The sequence below is a fragment of the Leptidea sinapis genome, chromosome 6, assembly GCF_905404315.1.
Source record: "Leptidea sinapis chromosome 6, ilLepSina1.1, whole genome shotgun sequence".
NCBI lineage: Eukaryota > Metazoa > Arthropoda > Insecta > Lepidoptera > Pieridae > Leptidea > Leptidea sinapis.
In genome coordinates, this window is record NC_066270.1 from 7303049 (window position 1) to 7329652 (window position 26604).

The 26604-nt window shown below is 36.6% G+C and overlaps 3 protein-coding genes across 3 annotated transcripts; 1 reads left to right on the forward strand and 2 right to left on the reverse strand.

Moving 5' to 3' along the window:
• The first annotated feature begins 2909 nt into the window (after positions 1 to 2909).
• Positions 2910 to 14801, forward strand: LOC126965026 (tether containing UBX domain for GLUT4). The gene is made up of 8 exons (XM_050808449.1): positions 2910 to 3077; positions 3153 to 3345; positions 4899 to 5115; positions 5449 to 5833; positions 6493 to 6687; positions 7396 to 7558; positions 11028 to 11211; positions 14658 to 14801. Exons 1-8 carry the CDS (start codon positions 2997 to 2999, stop codon positions 14755 to 14757), a joined length of 1518 nt encoding a protein of 505 aa, XP_050664406.1. The 5' UTR covers positions 2910 to 2996; the 3' UTR covers positions 14758 to 14801.
• Positions 14802 to 16915: 2114 nt separating this feature from the next.
• On the reverse strand, positions 16916 to 18626 carry LOC126965020 (zinc finger CCCH domain-containing protein 3). The gene has a single exon (XM_050808439.1). It carries the CDS (start codon positions 18624 to 18626, stop codon positions 17082 to 17084), a length of 1545 nt encoding a protein of 514 aa, XP_050664396.1. The 3' UTR covers positions 16916 to 17081.
• A 4-nt stretch (positions 18627 to 18630) lies between these two features.
• Positions 18631 to 26519, reverse strand: LOC126965099 (U6 snRNA phosphodiesterase 1). Its single transcript, XM_050808563.1, has 5 exons — positions 26197 to 26519; positions 25978 to 26120; positions 22363 to 22546; positions 19764 to 19926; positions 18631 to 18813 (listed from the first exon to the last, which is right to left on the reverse strand). The coding sequence occupies exons 1-5, from the start codon at positions 26268 to 26270 to the stop codon at positions 18631 to 18633; spliced, it is 747 nt and encodes a 248-aa protein (XP_050664520.1). The 5' UTR covers positions 26271 to 26519.
• Between the last annotated feature and the right edge of the window lie 85 nt (positions 26520 to 26604).

The following is a 26604-nucleotide window of genomic DNA, read 5'->3' on the forward strand; positions in this document are numbered from 1 at the left end:
TATTGTTTTGTTGTTTCACTCCAAAGTATTTTATTTATTTATATTATTTATACTAGTTGCAGTTTCTCAATGGCATTCTATACATATGGACATACCATTCGCAGTCTGATAACGGAACAGCTAAAGTGTGCGTAAAGACAATGTAAGCATACTTTTCTCCTTAAACGTGTTTCAATCAACAAGCCTAAGTGTGCTATAAAAAATGCTTAAATAATACATTAACAACTCAAAAAAAAGATCGTGTGACTTATCATAGGTAGGTAGGTTATTTTTATATAAGATTGATATGAAAAATCATAAGTAATTTAATAAAAACGAATATTTTTTCATTAAAATATATGCTACAATTATTGACCCCAGACAAGACCCGCTTGTCAGAAATCAGAATGAGACAGATGAAAGGACACAGAAATGAAAACAGTAGAGTCGCTCTTTTTAACCGACATCAAAAAAGGAGGAGGTTCTCATTCATCAGTATGTATTTTTTATGTGTCCGAGGTAACAGAACTTTCGACTGGGTGACTTGGTCCAGATCCGACAATGGCAACCATGAGAAAACCATAAAAGTCTTAAATTAGCTACAACTATGTGCGCAACAAATTTACGAATAACTGAATATCGCACCAACCGATTTCGATAGTTCTTTTGTTATTGGAAAGGATATACTTCATAGCTAGTTTGGTGATAGTTGGGCTAGGTTCTGCATAAGCAGAACCATGACAAAGTAACTGAACTCTTAGGATCAACGATACTAGACCGTAGCTTTTTTATGCTATCCGGATATTTAGGTCACCTACCGTAACGTCGTTATGGTCAAGTAATTGTCGTAGTAAATTATATATGATGATCAATGGAACTCCTTAACGACTTACAGTAAGGTTTATCTGTGGCAGATTTTCTAACAGTGTAATAATATTGCAATACGCTTACGTTATGAACAATGATTAGCAATATTGTATTTTGTGTAATGTGAACGGCTTACAAGAACGTGAACATACTAGTGCTTTTTACACGTTATCACGGAAGTATCGCTACCTAGTGATAATCGCTGCTTATTTATATAGCAAATATGTAAAAGCTAATATTTTTCAGCTTTCCCGTACACGAGATAATGAAAGAGAATTGGCGCCAGTTGGTAGTAAAAGAGATATGTGAAGATAAGAGATATAATAATAACAAACCGAATAAGCATATTTATATTTCACCACTAAAGCTTTTTTGGATTTAACCACATTTAAAATTTGACAAAACCTGTCATACATACATATGTTGATGTCCGCTTACACTACATATACCAAAAACATACCTAAGTCTAAAAGACAAATTTTATTTAATTCAAGGGACCTAACATTTAAATAAACAGTTTAACTAATTATTGTATGTGAATAAAAATACTATACTTGAGTATTTATTTCTCTTATTAAAGGTTACCTTAACTTATTAAATCCAAATCTATTTAGAACGAAAAGAAATAACAAATATAAACACAAGCCAATAAATAAACATACAAACTTTCCCCATTGTAATATGAAAGTGATTTTTGATTAAAAACGTAAAAAACCTCCGACCGAACAGATCTTGATCTGAAAATAGGAACAGACTGACGAACGTAAAACTTAGAGCAACCCTAATTTTCGTCTGGGTTTAAAAAAATATCTAACTGCTACTCCACTGTTTTCACTGTCCAAATCAGGTTCTAAATTCAAAATACGCGACTAAAACTGAAAAAGTGCATTGCTGCCTATTGACCAATAATATCTTAAAAAATTGGAGTAAACGCAGAAATGTCTAGACATAGCAGTCGAAGCTTATTATTGTGGCATGTGCCATATTTCGGTATAAAACGTAATTTCAGTTTCTAGCAAATTCCTTAATGTGCTTATGAACATACAGAACATTATCAGGAATATAATATAGTGATGCAACAGTCAAAATGTTTATTTCGTTAAAAGTCAATTAATTAATGGGTATGTGCTGGAAAACTATAAACGATGTTTCGAATCGAGATGCATAGAATAACAGAAAGAGATTACCTACCATAAGATTTATCTACGTACACGTCTTAATCAGCCACTTCGTAAAACTTATTTAATCCAGCATCAGGTCTCGAAGCCTATCCGACTGCGACGAAGATGATGTCAAGTGGCCATGCAGCACCTACTCCCGTAACAATTGGGAACTGTACTCTCGAAATTATTGACGAGTACGTTTACCTTGGACAATCAATCCGGTAAGGTAAGTCCAATTTGGCGAAAGAGGTCACTCGTCGAATCCAACTCGAATTGGCAGCGTTCGGGAAGCTCCGTAAAACCTTCTCGTCCCAAATACCACAGTGTCTATGTGTCACAGTGTTTTCAATCAGTGTGTGTTGCCAGTCATGACTTCTGGTCCGCAAAACGTGGTCGCTAACTATGGCCCTGATGAGAAAGCTCATCTATTTAAGTAAGTAGGTTTTCAAGCATTTAAGTAGGTTTAAGGGCTACGCTCGGAGTTTCCCTGCGAAATCGAATCAGAAATGAGGAGATCCGTAGGATTACCAAAGTCACCATAGCCAAAATGATTGCGAAACTGTAGTGGCACTGGGGAGGGCACAAAATTCGACAGACATAGGGCTGGTGTGGCTGAAAAGTATGGGAAGACGCAGTATTGGCAGGACGCCCCTACAAGATGGACCGACGATCTGGTCAACATCGCCGGATTACGTTGGATGAGGGCAGGACAGGACCGATCATGCTGGAGATTCTTGGCGGAGGCCTTTCACTAGCAGTGGATGTCTTTCGGCTGATTATGATGATGACACGACTTTATTTGAATTGTCATACCAGGCCATAAAATCTTTATAAAAAAAATGTATTGTCAAAATCATATGTTTTGTAACAGTTGACATTTCTCTATTGACTTATTTATGTAGGTTTGACAAGCGGTAAATCTTATAAAATCTCAATTCATTGTTGTTTATAAACGTATAAATATTTGTGTTTATACTTTTCTCAAATATGTCGAGAGATATAATAATTTTAGCTCCAAATGGAAGAAGAATTAAAGTACATTGCACTCCAGATACTAGTTTTTTGCAGGTCGGATAATAGTATATTATAATGAAAAATTTAAAAAACATTGTGTGGATTTTTTACGAAATTTTGTATATTTAGGTATTGGAAGATGTATGTGAAAAGCAGGGATATGAAGCTGGTGATTATGATTTGAAACATCACAACCACATAGTTGATTTGACTACAACTATTAGGTTTTGCAATATACCAAATAAAGCAACACTTGAGATGGTTGAGGCTGAACGGAAAAGAGTTGAAGCCAATGTGACTGTTGGTCTGATGTTGCAAGATGGTAATTCTTATTAATTTTGTTCCAGTTATCTACACCTACATCTAATATAATATAAAATTCTCATGTCGCAGTGTTTGTAGTTAAACTCCTTCGAAACGGCTTGACCGATTCTTATGAAATTTTGAGTGCATATTGGGTAGGTCTGAGAATCGGACAACATCTATTTGACATCCCCCTAAATGTTAAGGGTGGTCCACGTCCTCCTTTATTAATTTTTTTGACTTTTTTTATTAAATTAGTTTGATTATGAGTCAGCATTAAAAATACATACAACTTCAATTTTCACCCATCTACGATCAACAGTTTATTTTGTATCGCAATTTTTTTTTTATGATAATAAGGGACGAGACGAGCAGGACGTTCAGCTGATGGTAATTGATACGCCCTGCCCATTACAATGCAGATCCGCTCAGGATTTCTGAGCGGCACCACAATTGCGCTCGTCACCTTGAGACATAAGATGTTAAGTCTCATTTGCCCAGTAATTTCACTAGCTACAGCGCCCTTCAGACCGAAACACAGTAATGCTTAAACATTACTGCTTCACGGCAGAAATAGGCGCCGTTGTGGTACCCATAATCTAGCCGGCATCCTGTGCAAAGGAGCCTCCCACTGGTGATTTTAATATCGGCAATACACCATTTGCTGGGTCAGCTAGTGTTTATATAAAATGTTGGATTTGTGATACCAAAATAAAAAAGATTTTAGATAATATATAAATTATCAGCATAATATGTACGTACATGGTACTTATGCCAAAGTACCAATTTTTTTTTAAATAATTCTGTATAATGTATGAAACACCTGCAACAGTTTTGACTGGACTAGATTCAGGTATTGTTGGTTACCTTTTAAATGAAGGAGTTGCATTTTATACTTAGATTTAGGTTTCCCATTTAATATGATTAAAAATTATATTCACTGACCAGCTTGCCACTTAAACAACTTATGCATATGATGTGGTAGGTTGCCGGTGCAATAAATAAGTCAATACAATTTAAATGTTAAAACAGATTATTAGGTTATCATTTTTTAACTTTACCAACCTTTTTTAAAAGTAATTAACAAGCTCCTTATATACAAGGTAGTTCTAAAGCCAATCTGGACTAACGGTATCCAGCTCTTGGGATCAGCATGCAACTCCAACATCGCAATAATACAGAGAGCCCAAAATGGCATCCTTAGAAATCTATCAAATGCCCCATGGTTCCTAAAAAAGAACTTCATGAAGAACTTAAATTTAAAACTATAAAGGATGAAATTAAACAATATTCTTCAAATTATAAGGATCGCCTAGCAATTCACACAAACCCATTGGCAGTGGAGTTACTAACTTTAGAGCATCCAAAGAGACTCAAGCGAAATAGCATAGTCGAATTGAACTTAAATTAAATGGAAGAAAGGTCAATGGACCCCTCTTCGGACAAAATCCTAGACGTCCAACACATCTGGTCATAGTTTGGGGACTGATTGCAGATATAATAGAGGGGGAAAAAAATTAATTAACAAGATGATATGAATTTTGTTATTAATGGATGATTGCATTGCAATAGGTGATAGGAGGACTGCAGACTTTTCTCCCAACACAACACTCCACAGTATAATTGTGTCCTTGGCTGAAAATGAATTCTCTCAGTTGAAAAACCCCTCAGTAACATATATGAGACAAGAGGTGGTAGGTGTTGCAGCTCTTAAAGAAAAAACACTGAGACAATTAGGTTTGATAGCTGGCCGAGCCATACTGAGACTATTGGAGAAAACTGAACCTATGTAAGTAATAAATTTAAGAGCTAATTGAAAAGTAAAAGCAACTCATTTGATAATGTGTGATATATATTTTCATAACTTTATTTAGTATTGGATTGATTACTTTGTCTTAATACAAAAAGAGTCAATTTTCATTGCAAATAAATATATGGAATATATACTAATATTATGTACTATAAATGTGAATGTTTGTAATAATGAATCTAATGTCAATGCAAATTAAGTTGTGTGTAGCTCATGTAAAATTATTAAGTTTATTAGACAGGATGTTTTAATTAATTATTAATTGTAAAAAATCATAAATTCTAAAGCCTATATCTAATATTATTTTTACAGGCAAGCTAATGTATCTTCAGTTTATAGAAGTTCTAAACCAGAAAAGGATAAAATAGAATTGAGAGAACATAAAGAAGGTAATGTTGAAACACCTAATTATTCTGCAAATCTTGAAAAAGCTGAAGCCAGTGATAAAGAAGTTGCTCACATGGAAGTTGATAAAAACAAATTTGATACAATAACATCAATAATAAAGAACGAGAAACAAAGGGTTATCAATAAAGATAATGGGATACATATAAAAGATAGTAGTTCTGATCACACTGTTGTTAAGGATTCAGAAAATAAGAGCACACCTAAGGAAAAACCTGGTGTAAAAACCCAGAAACATGAAACACAAGAGGAGTTAGAAAGGCGTCTTAGAATTGAAGAAGAAGTGACATTTGTAAGTAGTAAAATATAATACATAATATACATTTTGTATTTTTATAAGGAGGTCTGAATTAAGTAGGAATAAAAAAATCAAATTCAAAATCCTTCAGCTATCATAAATTAGCAAAGAAACACAAGAAACAAATCAAATTTACAGGAGTATTCATATAAAGTTTGGGTAATTTTTGGATTGAAAAAAATGTTTTTGTTAATAAATGTTAATAAGATTTAATAATGATATATTGAACACGCGGACGAGTAAAAAATGAAGGACTTCGCTCCGTGATATTAGCAAGTGAAGCACCGTTATGCTAGTGTGTGTGCGGTTACGGGGGATACTAGTTACATAATTTTTAATAAATCATATATGACCACAAATACTTATATAGTATCGTTTTTACACTTTCACAACACACAACGGCATTTTTAAAATATTTTATTGAGACACAAACTGATCTGTCACAGACAATGACAATTGTCATAATGGCCGCCTATCGGCCTGTGGTAGTGTAAGTGTGTGCGTGGGGCTATGTATTTACACGTTAATCGGCATGTTTTGGTGCTACACTGTTATGTAAGGTGACGGAGTCCTTATTTGTTTTACTAGTCCGTGATTGAACACAATGATTACAATAGACTGTAAGACATTGAAACATTATGTGGAATGTTTAGGTTGGATCTCAAAAAGCAATAGCATTCATGCAACCAGATGAAGCACAAGATGAATTGTCAGATCTACCCGACGATTTCTACGAGTTAAGTATAGAGGAGGTTCGTAAAATATACCATGAACTGCAGCAAAAACGAATGGAAATGGAAAACACGCCACTTATGACGACGTCGAAGAGGGCAGAACTGAACAGTGAGGTATTGAATTATAATTTTCACTTGTTAAATATCATTCTGAATGTTTTACCTTGTTAAAAAAAGATTTGAAAGTGTTTGCTAAGGTTAAGAATATAATATAATAGTTTCAAGTACAGAAGTCTGTCTCTACAAAATCAGTTAATTAAATAGGTACTCTAGCGGCCTACATTTTTATTCACCTAGAAGTTGCCTCTCTTTCTATCACATGACTGTTCTGACGAAATTAGTGTTGTCTTCTTTCCTAAAACTGTACCTACCTACGGTAACTTAAAAATAGCTCAGTTTTTTCTATATTATAAATTAGTATGTAATCGTAATTTTACCTACATTCGTTGCAAAGAGTAATGTATGCGTTGGAAGACCACAACATAGTCAAACGAAGGTTTCCAATTTCGTTATTCCGAGAGTCATCAATTGCGTTACTATAAGGCAAAAGTTGCAGTCCTTCATTAATGAAACATTTCTACCAAGTGAAATTACCTTGCACTATGTTGCAAGCTCTTATGATAAGAAGATATCTGTATAACATACGACATGGGCACCTCCGAAAAAGCGCGTACATCTTGCTTAAAGGCCGGCAACGCTCCTGTGATTCCCCTGGTGTTGCACGAGGATATGGGCGGAGGTAATCACTAAACACCAAGCGTGATCCGTACGCTCGTTTGTCCTGCTTTTCCATAAAAAAAATGTAAAAAAAATATATTTCAGCTGTCCCAGGAAACATTAAAGACATACAAAAATGTCGTTGTCCGAGTACAATTTCCAGACAGAATGATTCTGCAAGGTGTTTTCACACCGAGCGACACAATCCAAGATATACAGAATTTTGTGCGAACTCACCTGCAGGATCCGGATAAGCAGTTTCAAATATGTAAGTACATAGTCTTATATTATGAAATGTAGGTACCAGTTGTGTGATATATTTTGAAGGTAAGGTAGGGTTTTGTAGGTAAGTATCTAATCAGAAGTGGGAGCTTTCTTTGGCACCTTTTTGTCATCAAGCAGTACCAGTATTTACCAGTCTCCTTTGCACAGGATGCCAGCTAGATTATAGGTACCACAACGGCGCTTATTTCTGCCGTGAAGCAGTAATGTGTAAAAATTGTTGTGTTTAGGTCTGAAGGGCGCCGTAACTTGTGAAATTACTGGGCAAATGAGACTTAACATGTTAGGTAACGAGCGCATTTGTAGTACTTAGAATTATTGGGGTTATTCAAGAATCCAGAGCGGCATTGCATTGTAATGGGCAGGACGTATTAATTACCATCAGCTGAACGTCCTGCTTGTCTCGTCCCTTATTTTCATAAAAAAAGTAAAGCTAGGTTCATACTTCTGTGTCAGTGCGCGCCAAAACGCTATCGGGTAGGTACGTTTATTGCCTACGACTAGATTCACATTACTAGTAGGCGCGGTCAATTCGCTCGACGCTCGGTCGGACCAGAGAGGTGGGGGGGATCTGTCGCGCCTCAAGAGTCAAGACGCTGACAATGTGAATATGTCATTACGACGCGTAACTGCAAGGGATGCAGTTCATTCCATAACTATATATTGCATGTTTTTGGTTTGTTCGAGTTTATAAAAATGTCCGATGAAGTCACCGAATTAGTATGGCAATATACAGTACCATATGACGACACTAAACGTAAATAATTTATGCATCACGGTATTTATTTTTCTTTTTAACCGACTTCAAAAAAACGAGGAGGCTCTCAATTCGTCGGTATTTTTTTGATGTTTGTTACATCAGAACTTTCGACTGGGTGAACCGATTTCGATAACTTTTTTTTTAAGAAGAGTCGCCAATAGTAGCGTTAATAGCATTGAATGTCCTCATCAAAAGCACTTTTTTAAGAAGAGTCGCCAATAGGAGCGTTAATAGCATTGAATGTCCTCATCAAAAGCACTGTCCGTATCAGATGATTCCATTTTAAAACACGTTTTGACGCCACACGATGAACTATCTGAAAATGCGCCATATTGCTCCTCAACACAGCAATATGAACCTAGCCTAATGTGAAATCATCATTATATTTCGGTATGAAAGGTGCCGTAGCTAGTGAAATTACTGGGTCAATGACACTTAACATCTTATGTCTCAAAGTATCGCAGTCACGGACCTGTATAAATACCACTGGATAGACATATATTTGACAGCAAATTTTTTGTGCTTATTTGAAGCGCCACTCGCGAGCGTCCAGAGAACTAATTTTGACGTAAAATACAAATGGCTGCGAAGGACCGTACAATACTCTGAAGTATTTTTGCATTTTGAATTAATTCCGATCGTTTTCCGTGTTATTTATACTTCAAGAATCAACGTAATAAAATACACAATTTTTTTTGTAAATCGTTTCTCACCATCTGTTGATGTTTGCTGGGGATGTCATCACTAGTTTTAGTACCACAGACTCTCGCTATATGGCCAACAGCGCCAAAATGGCGAATATCAAACAGGGCACTAAAACACTTTGAGAGCCGCCAGTCCAGTGGTATATAGTAGAGGTCAGTGATCGCAGCACATCAACGTTATTTAAAATCTGCCCAAGCCCGGAACCCCCGTTGTGGGCACTAATATACTTATAATACTTGTGACGTCACACTTACGTGATTAAGTTATATTATTATTTGATAAAAATATATTTTGTATGTTCTAGCGGGTAATTTAATTGAACATCCTTTGAAGTTGTAAAAATTTAATTAAAATCGATAGGTGTAAACGTGAAACTGTGATGTGCAATAGATTAGTCCTGGTGTGCAATAGTCAATCCGTTAGACGGACATTTTCTTGTTTAATTTTCGTGAACAAAAGAACTAACTTTTTATAAGTTTATTCGTGTCCGCCCCACAGGTTTGCCCCTGTGGTACTTTACAGTACTTTTTTCATTTTACTAAAGGGACTTCGAGCCATTTCAATTCTGGTCTTGATTTCGTGGTCGTTATTCCAGTTGTTATTGTATTTGCGCACTCTTACTAGTTTATGGCCTGACGACAGAAAAAAAAAAATTGACAACTTTGACATTACAGTAGAATATCAAAGTCGTCAACTTCTTTCTAAGATATGACCATGAGTTTCGTCTTTGAGGTGTACATCCTAAGACCAGGGGGCCTACCATCAACTTTTTATAAGCGATGCGCATCCGATGCAGTTCAGTTTAGGTACCGAAACTGAATCACTAAAATTCGTACCATGAAGTGCCTTTTACTGAATGGCGTTTGGATCGCTTATGAAGAATGAACAAAATAAAATTGCGTTTCGAAACCTTAAATGATTTGATTTTAGCGGTTTGTTTTGTGTAGAAAATATTAAACTACTTTTTATACTTATTAAATAATAGTAATATAAGTAAATATAGTTCTTTGAATTACAAATTAAATGTTTGCTTATGTGTTTTCGTAAAAATAACGAGATATGAATGCACCTCCATTGATGTTTGATTTGACAGGACCACAGAGTACATTTTTTTAATTCGTTCTTGCGAACAGTCAATAGCCCGGGCCCTTACTGCCTCGTCTTTAATATTTTCATTTTTGGTATTTATTTTACAAAAAAGTCCAATAAAGTATTCTCATCTCATCTTTAATCAATAAAATTTTTCTTTCCTATGTTTTCACTATTTTTTAAAAGTTATTAACAACACGATTCACTTTCCTCTAAGGAAGTAGCAACTTTTTTCGAATCGGTCACTTTGACAAATAAGCTATCCAGTTTAGGTTGAAATAACACCTCATGGTACGAATGAATGAACGAACTAAATCAGTTTGCGATTCAGTTGATATCATTTTTGACATTCAATTGACACCATTGCGATTAAATCAGTTGATTTGATGTCAACCTAAATTAGATAGCTCTAATCACGTCGTGGTACGAAATAGCAAAGCAGTTCATTTTAGGTTGTCAATTGAATCGCAACAAGAGTTCATGGTAGGCCTGCAGCTCTTTCGCTGCACTCATTTATTCGAGTGGCAAGTCTCTGAAGATCATTAGCAGATGATGCTATGAAGACTGTATCATCGGCATATCTTATATTATTTATGTTCTGGCCATTTATTTTGACTCCATAGTCTAAGTCCTCGACTGCTTCGGCTATTACGGTTTCCGAGTACAAATTAAATAGCGTAGGTTATAAAATACAGCCATGTCTGACACAACTTTTAATATCAACTTCCGCGGTCTCCTCATTATCAACCCGAAAAGTAACTCGTTGATTCCAGAACAGATTCTGGATGATTCGTATATCTTTGCCATCCAACCCGATATTTTGTAATATTGTAATTTAATTATGCACTAAAATGTTTGTCAATGATTAGTATTATACTTATTACTGACACTTTAATTTCAGTTTCCACACCGCTTAAGAAGAGTTTAGATCCAAAAACAACATTATTAGAAGCGAAATTTGTGCCTTGTGTTCATATGCATTTTAGATGGCTAGAAGAAAATTCTGGAAGTCAATATTTAAAACAAGAAATATATTCACGAAAAACGTCGAGTGACGCGGCCAGTATTTTAGCATCGAAATACAGGTATTTATGTACTTTGAATAACTTGACTATTTTATGTTATATACATAGGTTTTTTTATTAATTTATCCCATATAAGCCCGCCGCTAACCTTTGAACCTTGTCATCCTTATACAAAAAACAAAATATGAGAGAAATTAGCTTTATGAATTATCTTAAAACACTGTGGTTATATCTCTCTATAGATCTCAATAAGTAAGTCCTAGGCGAAATAAAATATAAACCTATGATCCATGAATGTAGATATAGGAAGTATATATTGACGACCGATATAGCCGAATGGTTAGTGACCCTGACTACTAAGTCAGAGGTCCCTGGTTCGAATCCTGGTAAGTGTAATCATTTATATTATGATGAATATGGATGTTTGTTTCCGAGTCATGGATGTTTATATGTATTTATGTATGTTTAAGTAAGCATATTGTACTAAATAAATCGTTGTCTTGTACGCATAGTACCGGCTATGCCTAGTTTGGGGCAAGATAATTTGTGTAAGAGTGTGTCAATATTATTATTATAATATAAAATAGCGTGTAATGGTGTATAGACCCTTCCAGTATTCAGAACCGCAGTACTTCTAGGCTGTTTTTTTATGAAAAAGAAGGAATAACGAGCGTATGAGTCAACTGGTCTTAAGTGATCACCACCGCCCACATACTCTTGCCACACAAGAGGAATCACAGGTGCGTTGCCGGCCTTTAAGGAAGGTGTACGCAATTTCTTTGAAGGTACCCATATCGTTTCGTTCCGGAAACACCCCACAAGGAAACTAGTACCACACTCATTCTTTGTTGTACGTGGAAGAAAGTTCCTTCAAACCGCACTGTGGAGGAACGCCACACATCCAGATGGTGAGGATTTGGGCACGCCCCAAAGTGGAATGTGCGAAGGTGGAATTCCGCAGCAAAAATCAGGCGAAACAGCTAACACTAGACAAAGTGGATACTAGACAAGAGATGACAGCAATACTCCATATGTGGCCGGACCTGCGCTTTGTAGAGCGCTAGAATGTGTGCCTGCTGTATTTATGACGGCTGGCTTCTTCAAAGGCAATTCCGCTTTTTCCAGATGACCGCGAAATTGGCAATTGCTAGACATTTTGAGACCCAGTATTCCGATACTAGGCGAGGCTTTAAAGGAGGACTTAAAGAGAAGTGATACGACTAATGGGCTTTGTTTTTAGTGGTAAACGCGCAAACTTGAGTTTTCTGGGATTTAAATTAGACAAGGTTCATTTAACCCCATTCGGCCACCTTCTCAAGAGAGGAATGCATCACCAATGCTGTCGTCTGCATAGCAATGTATGTTGAAGGTTTCCAACATATCATTGATATGCAGAAGAAACAGTGTAGGAGATAGCACACAGCCTTGGGACACTCCTCACGGGTTTCAGGTCCGAGCAATAACCGTCGACAACGGCCTGTATGCTGCACCCAGTTAGGAAGGTGGAGGTACACTTGCATAAACTCTCAGAAAGCCCAAATGATGGAAGTTTTGACAGAAGCGCCTTGTGCCATACACGATCAAAGGCCTTCGCTATATTTAGGCTAACTGCCAGGCCTTCTCCCTTGCTTTCGATAGCCGCCACCCATCTATGTACTGGTATACTAGAAAATCGCTTGCCGACCGACCATGGCGAAGGCTGTACAGTCGATCGTTGATAAACTGATGACCCTCTAGGTATACCAAGAGCTGGCGGTTCATTATGCTTTCCATGATTTTGGAGAGCAAGGAGGTAATAGATATAGGTCTGCAGTTTGCTGGATCCGAACTCTGTCCTTTTTTGGATCAGATGGACAAGGGCTAACTTCCACGAGTCAGGGACTAAGCCTTTTGAGTGTGAGTGTCGGAATAAACGCGTTAGCACCGGCGTCAACTCAGGGGCACACCTTCTAAGCACGATTCGAGCTGGAGGCGAAAAGAGTTCATAGAAGATCTGCTTTCTCTTTTGCCATCCTCAGCGGCGGCAGGGACGGCTGGTTTAAGTTACCAAGAGCAGCTGACGACAACGCCTAGAACTTGCGTGTTCTAGTCGGGTAACTAGAAAGCGGCTCGCCGATTTTGGCGACGTCCTTCAATTTTGCGCGGGCGATTTGCCGCTTAAAAATCTAAAGGCACATATTTCCTAACTATGCAGTTCGGATCCTTTGTGCCCAGCGCCGCAACCCAGTCGATATGCCTGGTTTTTGCAGTCATATGCTGCTTTAACTGACACATCGAACCAGGGCTGTGCTCACCGATCAGTATCAACTCAACTACTGCAACCTTGCCCCAAGAGTAGGATGCCAAAAACGAACGCATCTTATCCCAATCTGCTGACTTGTGTCTAGCGCCAAACGCGGCGGGTCGCTGGTGGTCTGCGACGTGGCCGTCGGACAGGCACTACACTGCTGACCAGGCTATAGTCGGAGGCTCTGAAAGGGGCGTTGACAGAGACCTGGTCACTATCGGGATGTGTATTCAGCAGAAGATCTAGTAAGGATGGAATGTCGCTATCCACTTCTGGGAGCCGCGTTGGTGACTCAATCAATTGGGACAAACCATACGCCAATGCAAAGTTATGCACAATTCGCCTTGCGTAGTCTGTGGTGCGTGAACCAAGTCATTCGGCATTGTGTCCGCTGAAATCACACAAGACTGCGATTTCAGCGGAGGGGATCTGTGCAAGCACGTCGTCAATTGCCGTTTGAATGCAGCCCATGAGATATACAGGCTATGGCTGTTAGAGGACTGATCCTGAATCAAAGGGAGATTTTTTTGTGGTGAACGCACAAATTTTCTGTACTACTTAGGACTAACTTTTGCCGGCACCATTCCGTTTGTTCCGATTTTTGTCGATGGTATCCCGGGGGATAAATTCAGAAAAAATAGTGTAGGGGACAGTACGCAGCTTTGTGGGACACCGGCGATTGGTTTTAAGTCGAAGCATGAAGTCGATAAAGCTAAGTACCCATTTGCACAACATGTAGGAAGCCCATAGGATGGCAGTTTCACTAAACATGCTTCGTGCCACATCCGATTGAAGGCCTTCGCTATGCCCAAACTCACCGCCGACGCCTCTCCCTTCAACTTAACCGCTTGCGCCTGTTTATGGGTGACATATACAAGATCAACAGCTGAGCGACCGTGACGGAAGCCGTTCTGGCAATCGCGAAATGAGCTGTAGCTCCTCTAGGTTTCCCAAGGGATGGCGGTTGATAATCGACTCCTAACTTGGGAGCTAATGGCAATGGGGTAGTAGTTGCACATCTTTCTTAGGGATAGGGTGCAGTAAAGCCGCCTCCCATAATATCGAGACTGATGAGTAGGAGAGCCGGAAATGACGAGTAAGGAGCGTCGCCAATTCTGGAACACAATATGTCCGCAGCACTATCAGGGGTATGCCATCGGGCCCGCTCGTTTTATGAATGTTTTTCGTAGATATTAATTAATAATTTGTATTTTCTCAGGGCGCCCAGTCGTCGAAAACTAGATGATAACACTGGAAGTTCACAAGCAACATCGTCCTCATCAAAACAGAGCAAAGTGCCAAAGTGGTTTAAAAAATAAGAATTTTATAAGTTTATTTATAATAAAGTTACTATGCAATACTATTTCTATCGTAAATTATTTAAAAATAATTATGTACTAGAAATGGACTTCTTATAAAATATACTAAGAGGCCAAATAGTCAGCAAAGCGATCATTGTTTACAGAGGTAATTGTGTCATCGTAATTATATTTTCTAAGGTAAGGATTACAAACTATTTTTTTTTTGAGGAAAGTGGCATCTTTCTTTCATGATATAAAATGAAATTTTTTTGATAATTTCGTGGCAACGTGGTAGAGCGAGGGTTGCGGACTGCGGTCGTATCTAGGTGGACACCCCCACAGTTTCCAAGTACCTACTACCAGAGAATAGAATGAACTTTCTTGCTGTTTACAGGAAGATAACGAGGCCAGCAACGCTCCTGATTGTCCTCTGGTGTAGGCGACGTTGAGTACTTGCAATAAGTCTGTAAGCGGTGTTTACTTGCCAGAATCGCAGTATCATCAGGACGGACTACTGACACCTGCTTTACAGGTATAGAATTCAGATCAGCATCTTTTATAACTTAAAACATCCGCCTTAGCAAGTATTTGAAAGTAGGAGTTTGGGTGATAAGTGTTTATTTTGCAGAAGAGGCCATAATGTCATGCCTGCTGGATGTCGAGGAATGCTCAATAGCAGTACGCTATATCTTCCATACATATAATACACTCTGTGGATTTACGCTATTGTACACATTATAATATGGCAGAATTATATCCCTAAGAAAATAATAAACAGATTATACTATAATAGGTTAAATACATGTGTGATTTCTAAGCCCAGTAGAGACTCCGATGAAAAATTAAAACCTAGGTATTGGAAACTTATAAAAAAAATAAGGGATAACATTATTAGTTTGTTAAGTAAAAATAAATTATCTTTAGATCTTTTGATATTGGTAATGTGCAAAACCAATGAAGTACTAAAGACATATGTGATAAATTTACTCAAACATTATTTAGCGAAATTGTTGATCTCATTAAACATATTGTGTTAACGGGTTAGACAGAAATTATTATCTATTTTAAAAGATAGATGTGAGTAGACATTTGTCGTAATACTAAAGTGAGCGATAAAAAAAATCCGGTTTTCATACGCATCTTATCTGTTGAACAATTAGAATTTCTAAACGATTTAAAAAAAGTACTTGTTCATCCTATCCATAAGAAATGTGCAAAAAGGTTTCTAATTAGAGGTTTTTCATCTTTTCCTTCCATTGTGAGTTCCACTTCCATCACAATTCCTTATAGTGAAGAATAAAATAAAGTATTGTTAATGTTCTGACTGAATGTTAACATGTATTCAAAAAGGAAAAAAAAATACTTACTAACCCTCTTTTGTCTAAATTTACCGACAAAATAAATAAATATTTAGGACTACATAAAAGATTTGGTGTTTATTAATGTTTGACTTTAAAAGAGCTTTTGATACTCTAGAAACAAATGTTTCCTCAAACCGCGTGAGGATAGGTGACACGACGTGTAGTGAGGACACAGAGATGCGGTGTGGAGTGCCGCAGGGATCTGGCAACGGACCCGTGTACTACTTGAACTGTGCGCGCTACGTTAGGGCAACGACCTAGTTAAGACCAGCCGCTTAGTGTGAAATGGCCCACAAAGCTTACTTTTGTAGGTAATTTCAAAGTTTTCCTGATTTACTTACGGGACCCGAAACATGGACAATCAACAACATAGCGAAACAGCTATTATCAGCTTTAGAGGTGTGGTGCTAGAGACAATATGCTGATACTACTGTGGACAGCTCAAAAACTTTCAAAGATCAAAGGCATCCCCAATTTTCAGGCAGCACGCAAGCAATTTTATTAATGAGGAAGGAAAGCGAATCTTTGGAGAGATTAATCTTTGTTGGAAATATTGAAGTCAAGAGATCATGTGATACCGTTTTATGATATGGTGAGGAGGGCGATGCATCACAATTGATAGCAGGCGTGCATTCGTGTCCATATGATAACACCAACCGTGATCATTAGTCATGATGGATACAACCAAGAAGGTATCTCGTAAGAAAATGAGACTTAACAAATCGACAAGGAAGTGTTATCTTTTAGAGATAGGAACCCCAAAAAAAGAGGAGTTATAAGCGATAGTCATTTAATTTTAAGTAAAAACATAGAAATAAATAAGTTTATTTATTACATTCTTTCCATTTTTCTTATTTATCATTTAAAAATAACACTTTGATGTTAGTATTTAGACAAAATTAATAACAAAAGTAAGGAGGTATCAAAAATATCTAATAACTTACAAACACTGAATATTGAAATTCAAATAATGTTAACTAATCATAAGTGTATATAAGATGGTAGATCACCTAGCTTGCATCTTGTTGGTTTTATGGCCCCACTGCTTGTGTCTTCACTTACAGTTTCTTTAAAGTACCTAGCTTCAACACATTCATTTATTACTTCAATGTCTTCTTCACCTTTTAATTTTGAATTATCCTTTACTACGTTTTTGTTCTGTCTTTCAGATGGCTTTCTTGTAATGGCTTTATTAATAAGCACTTTTCTTCTCACTTTACTAGGAGTTAACAATTTTGTTTGTGCCTCAGATACAGATCTACTTTTGATCAAAACATGTCTTAGTAAGCATTTGTCGCCTTTTTCACAGTAACCTCTTACAAAATCTGGACATATTTTTGTTTTCTCACTCAGTTTAACATGCAAGTAGGGACAGTTGTCTTTCACACACATTCCTTTAAGAAAGAAGAAACATGTGGGCATTTTATTTACAGAAACTTCATGTGATAGGGGACAATTTTTATCATGACATATGCCTTTTAAAAACTTCCTACATAATGAAACATGCTTTTTATCATGAACATATATGCATTTCCCATTGGAATTTCTTAAGCACTTTCCATACTTTGTATACAAACGACAAGGTATGTTATTTAATTTTAATTTGCCTTTATTTTCTCTAGTCTTCAACCTATTAGACAAGTATGTTTTACCAAGATCGCTTGACAAATTAAATTTCTTCAAATTCCTTGACAAACTTCTGTTCAGAGATGTTGAAAGCTGATTGCCAAGACTTCTAGGTGAGTTCAAATATAACTTCTTGGAGCATGTAAACTTTTGAGGTACTTTGACAGTAACATGTGTTTGTTTTGCGTTATCAACACTTATGGTTTTATACTTTCCAATTTTTATCATTCTAGAATTAGTTTGAACTGTAGCTGATGATATAACACTCTGCTTCTTTCTGACTAAACTATATCTAGATTTAGAAATTGGGGTAAGTGAAGCTTGTTTTGTCATTACTACAGAAGAATTCAAACTCGGTGCTTGTATCATATCTATTTGCCTATGAGACAAAACAGTAGATACATTTTCTTCGCAATGTATCTTTCTCACTAAACTGTAGCGTGATTTCGATATTGGACATGATATATCAAGATTGCTTTTGGGTAAAGAAACACCGGAAATTATAGGTGTTTTAGTATAAGTTTCTTCAAAACTTGAGCCTGCTGTGCAATTTTTTTCTGTGTATCTTTTAGCAGCTTGTAAACTTGGTATACTATGAGTCATACTACTATTTATATGTGTATTAGCTGAACAGTGATGGTCATAATAATTGTTCACAAAGTGTTCATTTACAGAATAATGATGGTCACTATTCACATAACCTTCAATATTTGAGTTTTTAGCTTTTATAAAATTTGGGTTTACAAATATTTTCCCCTGATTTGATATTTTATTATGATCATGAAAATTTTGATTCACATATATCCTACAATTGCTTGGTTTCAATGGTGCAACACTAATCTCAGGTTTCTTTTTATAATTTGGATTTATATAAACTATACTGCTTGATTTACCCTCCATTTTTTCAATCTAATTGGAACTGAAAATATTTATTTCCAATTTTGCAATGCACTTTATGTATCAAAACAATTTCACGATTATTTTCAGTATGTTTAGATAAAGTTTTATTTAGCTTCTCTATTAGTTCTAATATTTTTTGTTTACAATCACCATTGAACCATATTATACTCATATGAAATGATGGATCCTGGAAAAAATAAAATTCTGTTATAATTTCTCATACAGAATTTTCGAAATAATAACAATTTATCATATACACCAAAGAGGATATAACTACTACGTAATAAGAGATGTGACTGCTTGAGTAAAAATTTAAGTTAAGTATGAAACATGCAGTGATTTGACATAAGTTTGAAATAGTAGTAATTACAGTATGGCGATTGGTGGCGAAGTATTATCCGGCTAAGTTTGAAAGCGAACTATTGCTTAATACATAGTGGATTTCGGCTATCTTCGTTTTTAAAGGCATAAAAGGCATTTATTTTCTCAAAATTGATTCCTTTAGAATTCTTTTTGATGTCATTTCTTATACTACTAGCGCTTCGGAAACAAATGGCGCTCTGATAGATAAGAAGCGGCGCAAGAAACTCTCCCAGCATTATAAAAAATATACAATATTGTACAGTCATTTCTATCGCTATAAAATAATCACAATCTAGTCCCAGGCAGTCCAATCATTTAGATATTCAGCAGTGGAGTAATAGGATTTACGACAGAGCCATTTTTTTATAAAACATTTAAATTTATTTATAGATAATGCCTGAACAGTGGCTGGGACTTATTATAGAATTGTATACATTTACCCTTAAAGCTATTATGTATCTTATGAAGCCTACTAGAACTAGTTACAAGCAATCCCTTATTTCTAGTGTTATAGTAATGAAAATCACTATTAAGACCAAAAAGGTGACGATTTTCATCAACATATATTAAATTTTCATAAATGTACTGACAATGAACAGTCATAATATTTATTTCTTTAAATTTTTCTTTGAGAGACTGACAACAATTTTAAAAAGATTACAGCCGTCATCTGTCAATCTATCAAATACCTACTGCATGTTACATACAATCGAGTGAAACACTTTTTTCTTGGAATCGCTAGGCTGATATACTCTATAAGAAAAACACACTTACATCATAATATTTTGGCAGTGAAAATGCAGCAAGTACTTCATCAACTATTTGAGTACTTTTTAATAAAAATTTGTTACTAAAGAAATCTGCCTTCAGAGCTATGAAAGTCCTTGAATTATCTTCATTTACATATACATCCACGGAATCAAAACTCAATTCAAAGCTGAAAAAAATTTATATATTAGCTTTAACAATGATAGTGAAACAATTGAATTTGAATGTAATTAAAATAAAGATTATTACACAAATTAGATTTAAAAACAAAATTTATGAATGATGCGGGACTCGATCCTGTAGATGAAGCCACCACCTGAGAGTTTAACAAAGACATATTTTTTTTTATGGAATAGGAGGACAAACGAGCGTACGGGTCACCTGTTGTTAAGTGATCACCGCCGCCCACAATCTCTTGCAACACCAGAGAAATCACAGGAGCGTTGCCGGCCTTTAAGGAAGGTGTACGCGCTTTTTTTGAAGGTACCCATGTCGTATCGTCCCTGAAACACCGCACAAGGAAGCTCATTCCACAGCTTTGTAGTACGTGGAAGAAAGCTCCTTGAAAACCGCACTGTGGAGGACCGCCACACATCCAGATGGTGAGGATGATATCCTAACTTGTGGCGTGTCGTGCGAAGGTGGAATTCGGCGGCAGGAATCAGGTTAAACAGCTCTTCGGAAGACTCCCCGTGATAAATGCGATAGAAGACACACAATGAAGCGACGTCTCTACGCAACGCCAAGTGATCCAGCCGTTCACAGATCACTGGGTCCCTGACAATTCGAGCTGCTCTGCGTTGCACGCGGTCAAATGGATCGAGCTGATACTGGGGTGCGCCAGACCAGAGATGACAGCAATACTCCATGGCCGGACCTGCGCTTTGTAGAGCGCTAGTATGTGGGCCGGCTTGAAGTATTGCCGTGCTCTATTAATGACGCCCAGTTTCTTTGGAGCCAATTTGGCTTAGCCTTCCAGATGACCACTAAATTGACAATCGCTCGAGATTTCGAGACCCAGTATTCCGATACTAGGCGAGGCTTTGAGGGAAGTGTTGTCGAAGAGCGGTGATACGACAAAAGGGGTTTTTTTAGTGGTAAACTCACAAACTTGGGTCTTCTGGAGGTTAAATTGGACAAGGTTCAATTTTCCCCATTCCGCGACCTTCTCAAGAGAGGACTCGATAGAAGACACAAGTTTCTCCCGGCACTGGTCGACGATTTCCCGAGAGAGACCTGCATGGCCCGTGTTTACGGCATCACCAGTGCTGTCGTCTGCATAGCAATGAATGTTGGAGGTGACCAACATATCATTGATATGCAGAAGAAATTGCGTGGGAGACAGCACACAGCCTTGGGGCACTCCAGCATTCACGGGCTTCGGGTTCGAGCAATATCCATCGACAACGACCTGTATGCTGCGCCCAGTGAGGAAGCTGGAGGTCCACTTGCACAAGCTCTCGGGAAGAACAAATGATGGAAGTTTGGAGAGGAGCGCCTTGTGTCATACAGAAGATCACCTGCCGACCGACCATGGCGAAACCCGTATTGTCGGTCGTTGATCAACTGGTGACCCTCTAGGTATACCAAGAGCTGACGGCTAATTATGCTCATCATGATTTTGGATTTCATCCTTTTTTTGGATCGGATGGACAAGGGCTGACTTCCATGAGTCAGGGACTATGCCTTTAGAATAAGAGTGCCGGAATAAACGCGTTAGCACCGGCGTCAACTCAGGGGCACACGTTCTAAGCACGATTGGAGAAATGCCATCCGGCCCGCTCGACTTCCTGACGTCCAACGAAAACAGAGCTCGCCTAACAGTTTTCTGTCTGAACTGTACTTCAGGCACAGAGCTCTGACACCGCGGGATGGTCGGCGGTGTTTTTCCGTTGTCGTCAAGAGTCGAGATGGAGGCGAAAAGAGTGCACAAGAGATCGGCTTTCTCTTTTGCCGTATGGGCTAGGGTGTCATTCCTCATGTGCAACGGCGGCATGGACGGCTGGCTGAAATTACCAAGAGCAGCTTTCGACAACGACCAGAACTTGCGTGTTCCGGTCGGGTAACTGGAAAGCTGCCCGCCGATTTTCTAACCTAACCTATGCGAAACATAGCGGCACTAGGTCGCTACTTCACCCTGGTATTCTGTGCGAGTGTGGTAATTAACCCGGACGAGTCTGGCCCGATTGTGCTAACGTCAAAAGACGGCAGCGTGACTCTCCCACTTCTAAAAAGCCCTTAGTCGCCTCTTACGACAACCATGGGCCTGGGACTCCCCTATTCTTTTTACGCCCCGGGAAAAGTACAGGGCAAATAATATCAAGATTTATAAACTTTACACCACTCGAACGGTTCGGTCAGTGTAAGAGAGCTCGCACAGAACACGAGACGGCGCGGTTTCGAGTCCCGCATCATTCATAAATTTTGGTGTTTAAATTTAATTTGTGTAATTAATCCCAGAAGTGAGGGTTATCATTTTAAAAAATAACAAATTATAAAGATTTTTATTTCATTAGTGTTAGTTATACCTAAAATTTATATCAAAAGTTAATTAATATAATTTATTCTTGAGAAATCTCAATGTAAATTGAATAATGAAACATACCTTTCAAATTTCGCAAATGCTTCTCTTAAAGACTCTGTAAATGTTGTTATCATATGATACTTAAGGACCACTGTTTTTGAAATACTTATATGCAGATCGTCACATTTATGGCTTACTTCGCCTACTGATGCTAGAGCTACCTGAAGCTTGTCTATTAAGTTTAGGAGACTAGTTTCCCTTGGATCTGGAACAGATTAAAAAAATGCAATTACTTTACATCACTCCAAGAACCATTCCACCTTCGCACGACACGCCACAAGTTAGGATATCATCCCCACCATCTGGTTGTGTGGCGGTCCTCCACAGTGCGGTTTTCAAGGAGCTTTCTTCCTCGTACTGCAAAGCTGTGGAATGAGCTTCCTTGTGTGGCAACATAATACCATTTCCTTTTATAAATTAATGGCTACTTTCTTCCATCACACTTTTTTACTATAGCTCCACTTTCTATTATACTATTCAGCTGTCCACCATATTGCTTATCAATACAATTTTGCGTATTTAGTTTTTATTGTTACTTCTTTGATTTTTAATGAACACAAAGTTAGCAAGACAAGTCTGAATTTTAAAGAAAGATTTAACAAATCCATAATTTGATTGTAGAAAACAGAAATAAACTACAGTAAAAATAGTTCCGACTTGTGAATCTTCCACAAAACTTCCTTAAGTTAGGTCACAGCCAAAGACTTAAAATACCTAGTATTGTATAGATGATCTGACAGCCTGAGTATGTGTGACTAAATTTGAATTGTCTATGTGTGTGTTAGCTAGTGGTTTAGTATACAAAATTCTGTGAAGCTAACACCAAATGTGTTAAGGCTTATGACTTGTTTATCAAAATAGATCACAGTCATGGGCATGCATATCATATAGGCAATTAGGCAGTGCCTACCTCGTTATGAACCTAAATGAATAAAGTGTTAAAGTTAATTTAGTTTAATTTGCTTCCGTTATTATATAACCAAATGTTAGTGTTACCAACATATTTATAATTTAAATTAATTTAATATTATATGTTTGGTTGATTTTATTTAATTTGCATGATTTATTTAATAATCAATCTCATTGTTAAATTGTAATAATATATTAAAATGTAAAATAGAGACAGTCAACTGACAACACCAATGTGACGTTGTCAGTTCACCACGATTACAGGCATTCCAAGTTGTAGCACCGGTACTAGGTTGTCAATTAAAATGTTTTAAATTCTATTATTACAGTAATTTGTTACAAAAAAATATAATCTTTAAAATCCGAACTTTAATAATTATAAGGTTTGATCTAAAAACAGTGAACAGTGCTAATACAAAGTTTGAATACCATCACATAAAATGCTTCCTCACGCTAGATACTAAATACCTATGGTAAGCAATCTCCAGGTTGCATATTCCAAGGCTAAACTATGACTATGATCTGAGTGTGATCTACAGTGCCTACCTTGCTAGAAATGCACGCTCCTGATTACAGTAACAGTTATATATTCACTTTCCTTTTCTATCTTGATAAAACATGTACTTCTCTCACACACTTTGTCTTGCTTGACCCTAGTTTATTGTAATTCTATCTATGGTCTTTTTTTATAACTGGCTCCGTCGACTGAATGTCGACAATTCGGCCAATGTCTAGGTGGAGAGATTTTTTATTTTAATTTAGCTGATTGAAGTATATTAAGAGCTGATTTAAAAGGAAATGTTCGGTTGATATAGCTGTGGTTTTTTTGTGAACTGAAGAATAGGCAACAAGAGTTAGTACGGTTAGTAATAAACACCCATAACACAACAATATTAACTACCTTGTTAGTATCTAATCTAAGTTTAAGGGAGAAATGTGTGAATGTAAGTGAGAATATGTGCCTAATAGAAGCGTAGAAAGTATGGAGGATAGAAATTACAATTTAATATTATTGCGGGAGATAAATTTGTAAAGAATCTTTATGAAAGGGGAATGGTATAAAGTAAGAAGAAAAGGGATGTTGATGGGGCAAGGGATATCCTTTGGTAGAAGGTCATATAAAGGAATTGACAATTTAGGGCAATAGAAAAAAATATGTTCAAGAGTACCTTCCTCAAGGCCACATTCACATATAGAATGGTCCCTTACCCGGATCTTAGCCAAAAATACTGGGGAACAGACAAATCCCAAGCGAAGTTGTATGATGACAGAAGTGAAAAGTTTATTCTGTTTTTTTTAGGAAAGAACCAGGGCTTAGAAGGGATAAAGGGTTGGATAGAACCATAGAATTTACCTTTAGTTTGTTTTGTGGTTTGCCATAAAGCATTCCATAAATCAACCAGAAAGGGTTTAGACATAGCGCGTAGATCTCTAGGAAAATACTAATTAAATTTTAATGTTCCAGACTGAATCGACGCTTTAGCGCACAAGTCTGCAATTTCATTGCCAGTTATCCCTACATGGCTAGGTATCCAAGCTAATGCAACTTCTATTCCCATTATGTGACATCTGTACAGGAATGCCTTTGTACTAAGGAAATACATTGTTGGAGTATAAGTCAAGGATATTTTTGCTACAATGGAAATCATTTTCCTAAATTGACATTGAGTGGACTTGAGTAAAGGTCCAGGAAATGTCTTAGAAAGTGAAAAATTTGAGCATATGAAAGAGTTAATTTACCTTACAAGATAATACTTTTTCCATCACACCTGATATTTTTGAACTCAAGATTTATATATGTATGATTAATGTTTTGGTAGCATATTCAGTTCATAATATTAACATTCTTATTTCAAATTGGAACTTTATCAAAAAAATCTGACAACACTTCTATGTAAATAAATATATATAAGGATACATGAGATATAATTGGCAAATTCAAATATTTTTATTCAAAATAGGATATGATATCACTTATTTGTAATACAAAAATAAAGAAAGTCAAAAACTAACACCAATTCCAAAAGGATGCCTCAGAACTGAGAAGAACAGGGTCAACAAACACAGCAGGCTTCTTTTTCTTCTATAAAAATATAATTACAATGTAAGATTGTGCAGTAAAATTTATTATTTAATAGCCTGTGGGTGGTCACTCTATTCCCAATCATTAAAAAAGTCATTTATGTTATAGTAACCTTTACCATACAAATATTTTTCAACAATTCTTTTTAAAAATAAAAAATACACACAATATGTGAATATCATAAATGGGTGTTGTAAAGATTCAGTTATATACACTGTGATACAGAAGACTTCTCTAGCTCTTAATTCTGTTCAACTTCTAGTGTGCTCTATGCTATAAGTGTTTGGGTTTTAAAAAGATGCACACAGTTTTTTCACTATCATCACACACATCCATTATTTTTATCATAAAACAAGAGGCTTGATTGATGATAGACGATGATGCAATGGTCATGATAGATAGCCTTTAAGTGTGTGTAAATTTCATAGGTTTTGTTATTCATAGTGTTGAACCCAAATTTATATTCGAAAATAAAAGCATTCTAACTTACTTCTAACAACACGAGCTGTATGCCATTTTCGAAGATTAGAATAACAAAAATTGTTTCCAATTTCCATGCATTCAGCAGTTACTTAGTATAAAGCTGTTAGTTTATTACAAACAGATGGTTTTCTATTTAATGTTTAGATACATAGATTACTTACATTTAAAATATGCGTAACTAGCCCAATTTCCCCTTACATGAGGAAATGTACGATATCTCCCATCATGTAATTCAGGGTCATCAACATGATTTTCAATCGGAATCAATGCCACTCCGGACAAATCAGGTGTACGCAATTTAACCCTGAAATGTAATTAAAGTAAGGTAAACATTACAAAATAAAATTCATATTATTTATAAATACACCTAATTTACGTACTTTTTGGGCTTTGTATTTTCAGTATCACTTTCTTCGGAATCTCCGTAGTCGCACAAATATGATAAACCAGACATGAAAATTCTTTAGCGATATTTTCATGCATAGATAATACTTTTATTCTCTTTCTCTGACTGATTTGATTAGGTATTAGTTTTCTTGTGAATTAAAAAATAATAAATTAAAATATTAAGACCTGAACCACCTACCTACAACCTACCAATAATAAGTTACTCTATGTCTATGATAGGTACCATGGATAGAGTATAAATCTTGTTCTAAATATCTATTAAACATAAACTCCAATAAAATTAACAATACAACATGTATGTTTATGTTGGTGTGAACGCTATCAAAGTATCAGACTGGATCAAACATGTCTCAGACCCATATTATGTGAACGTAAATGTG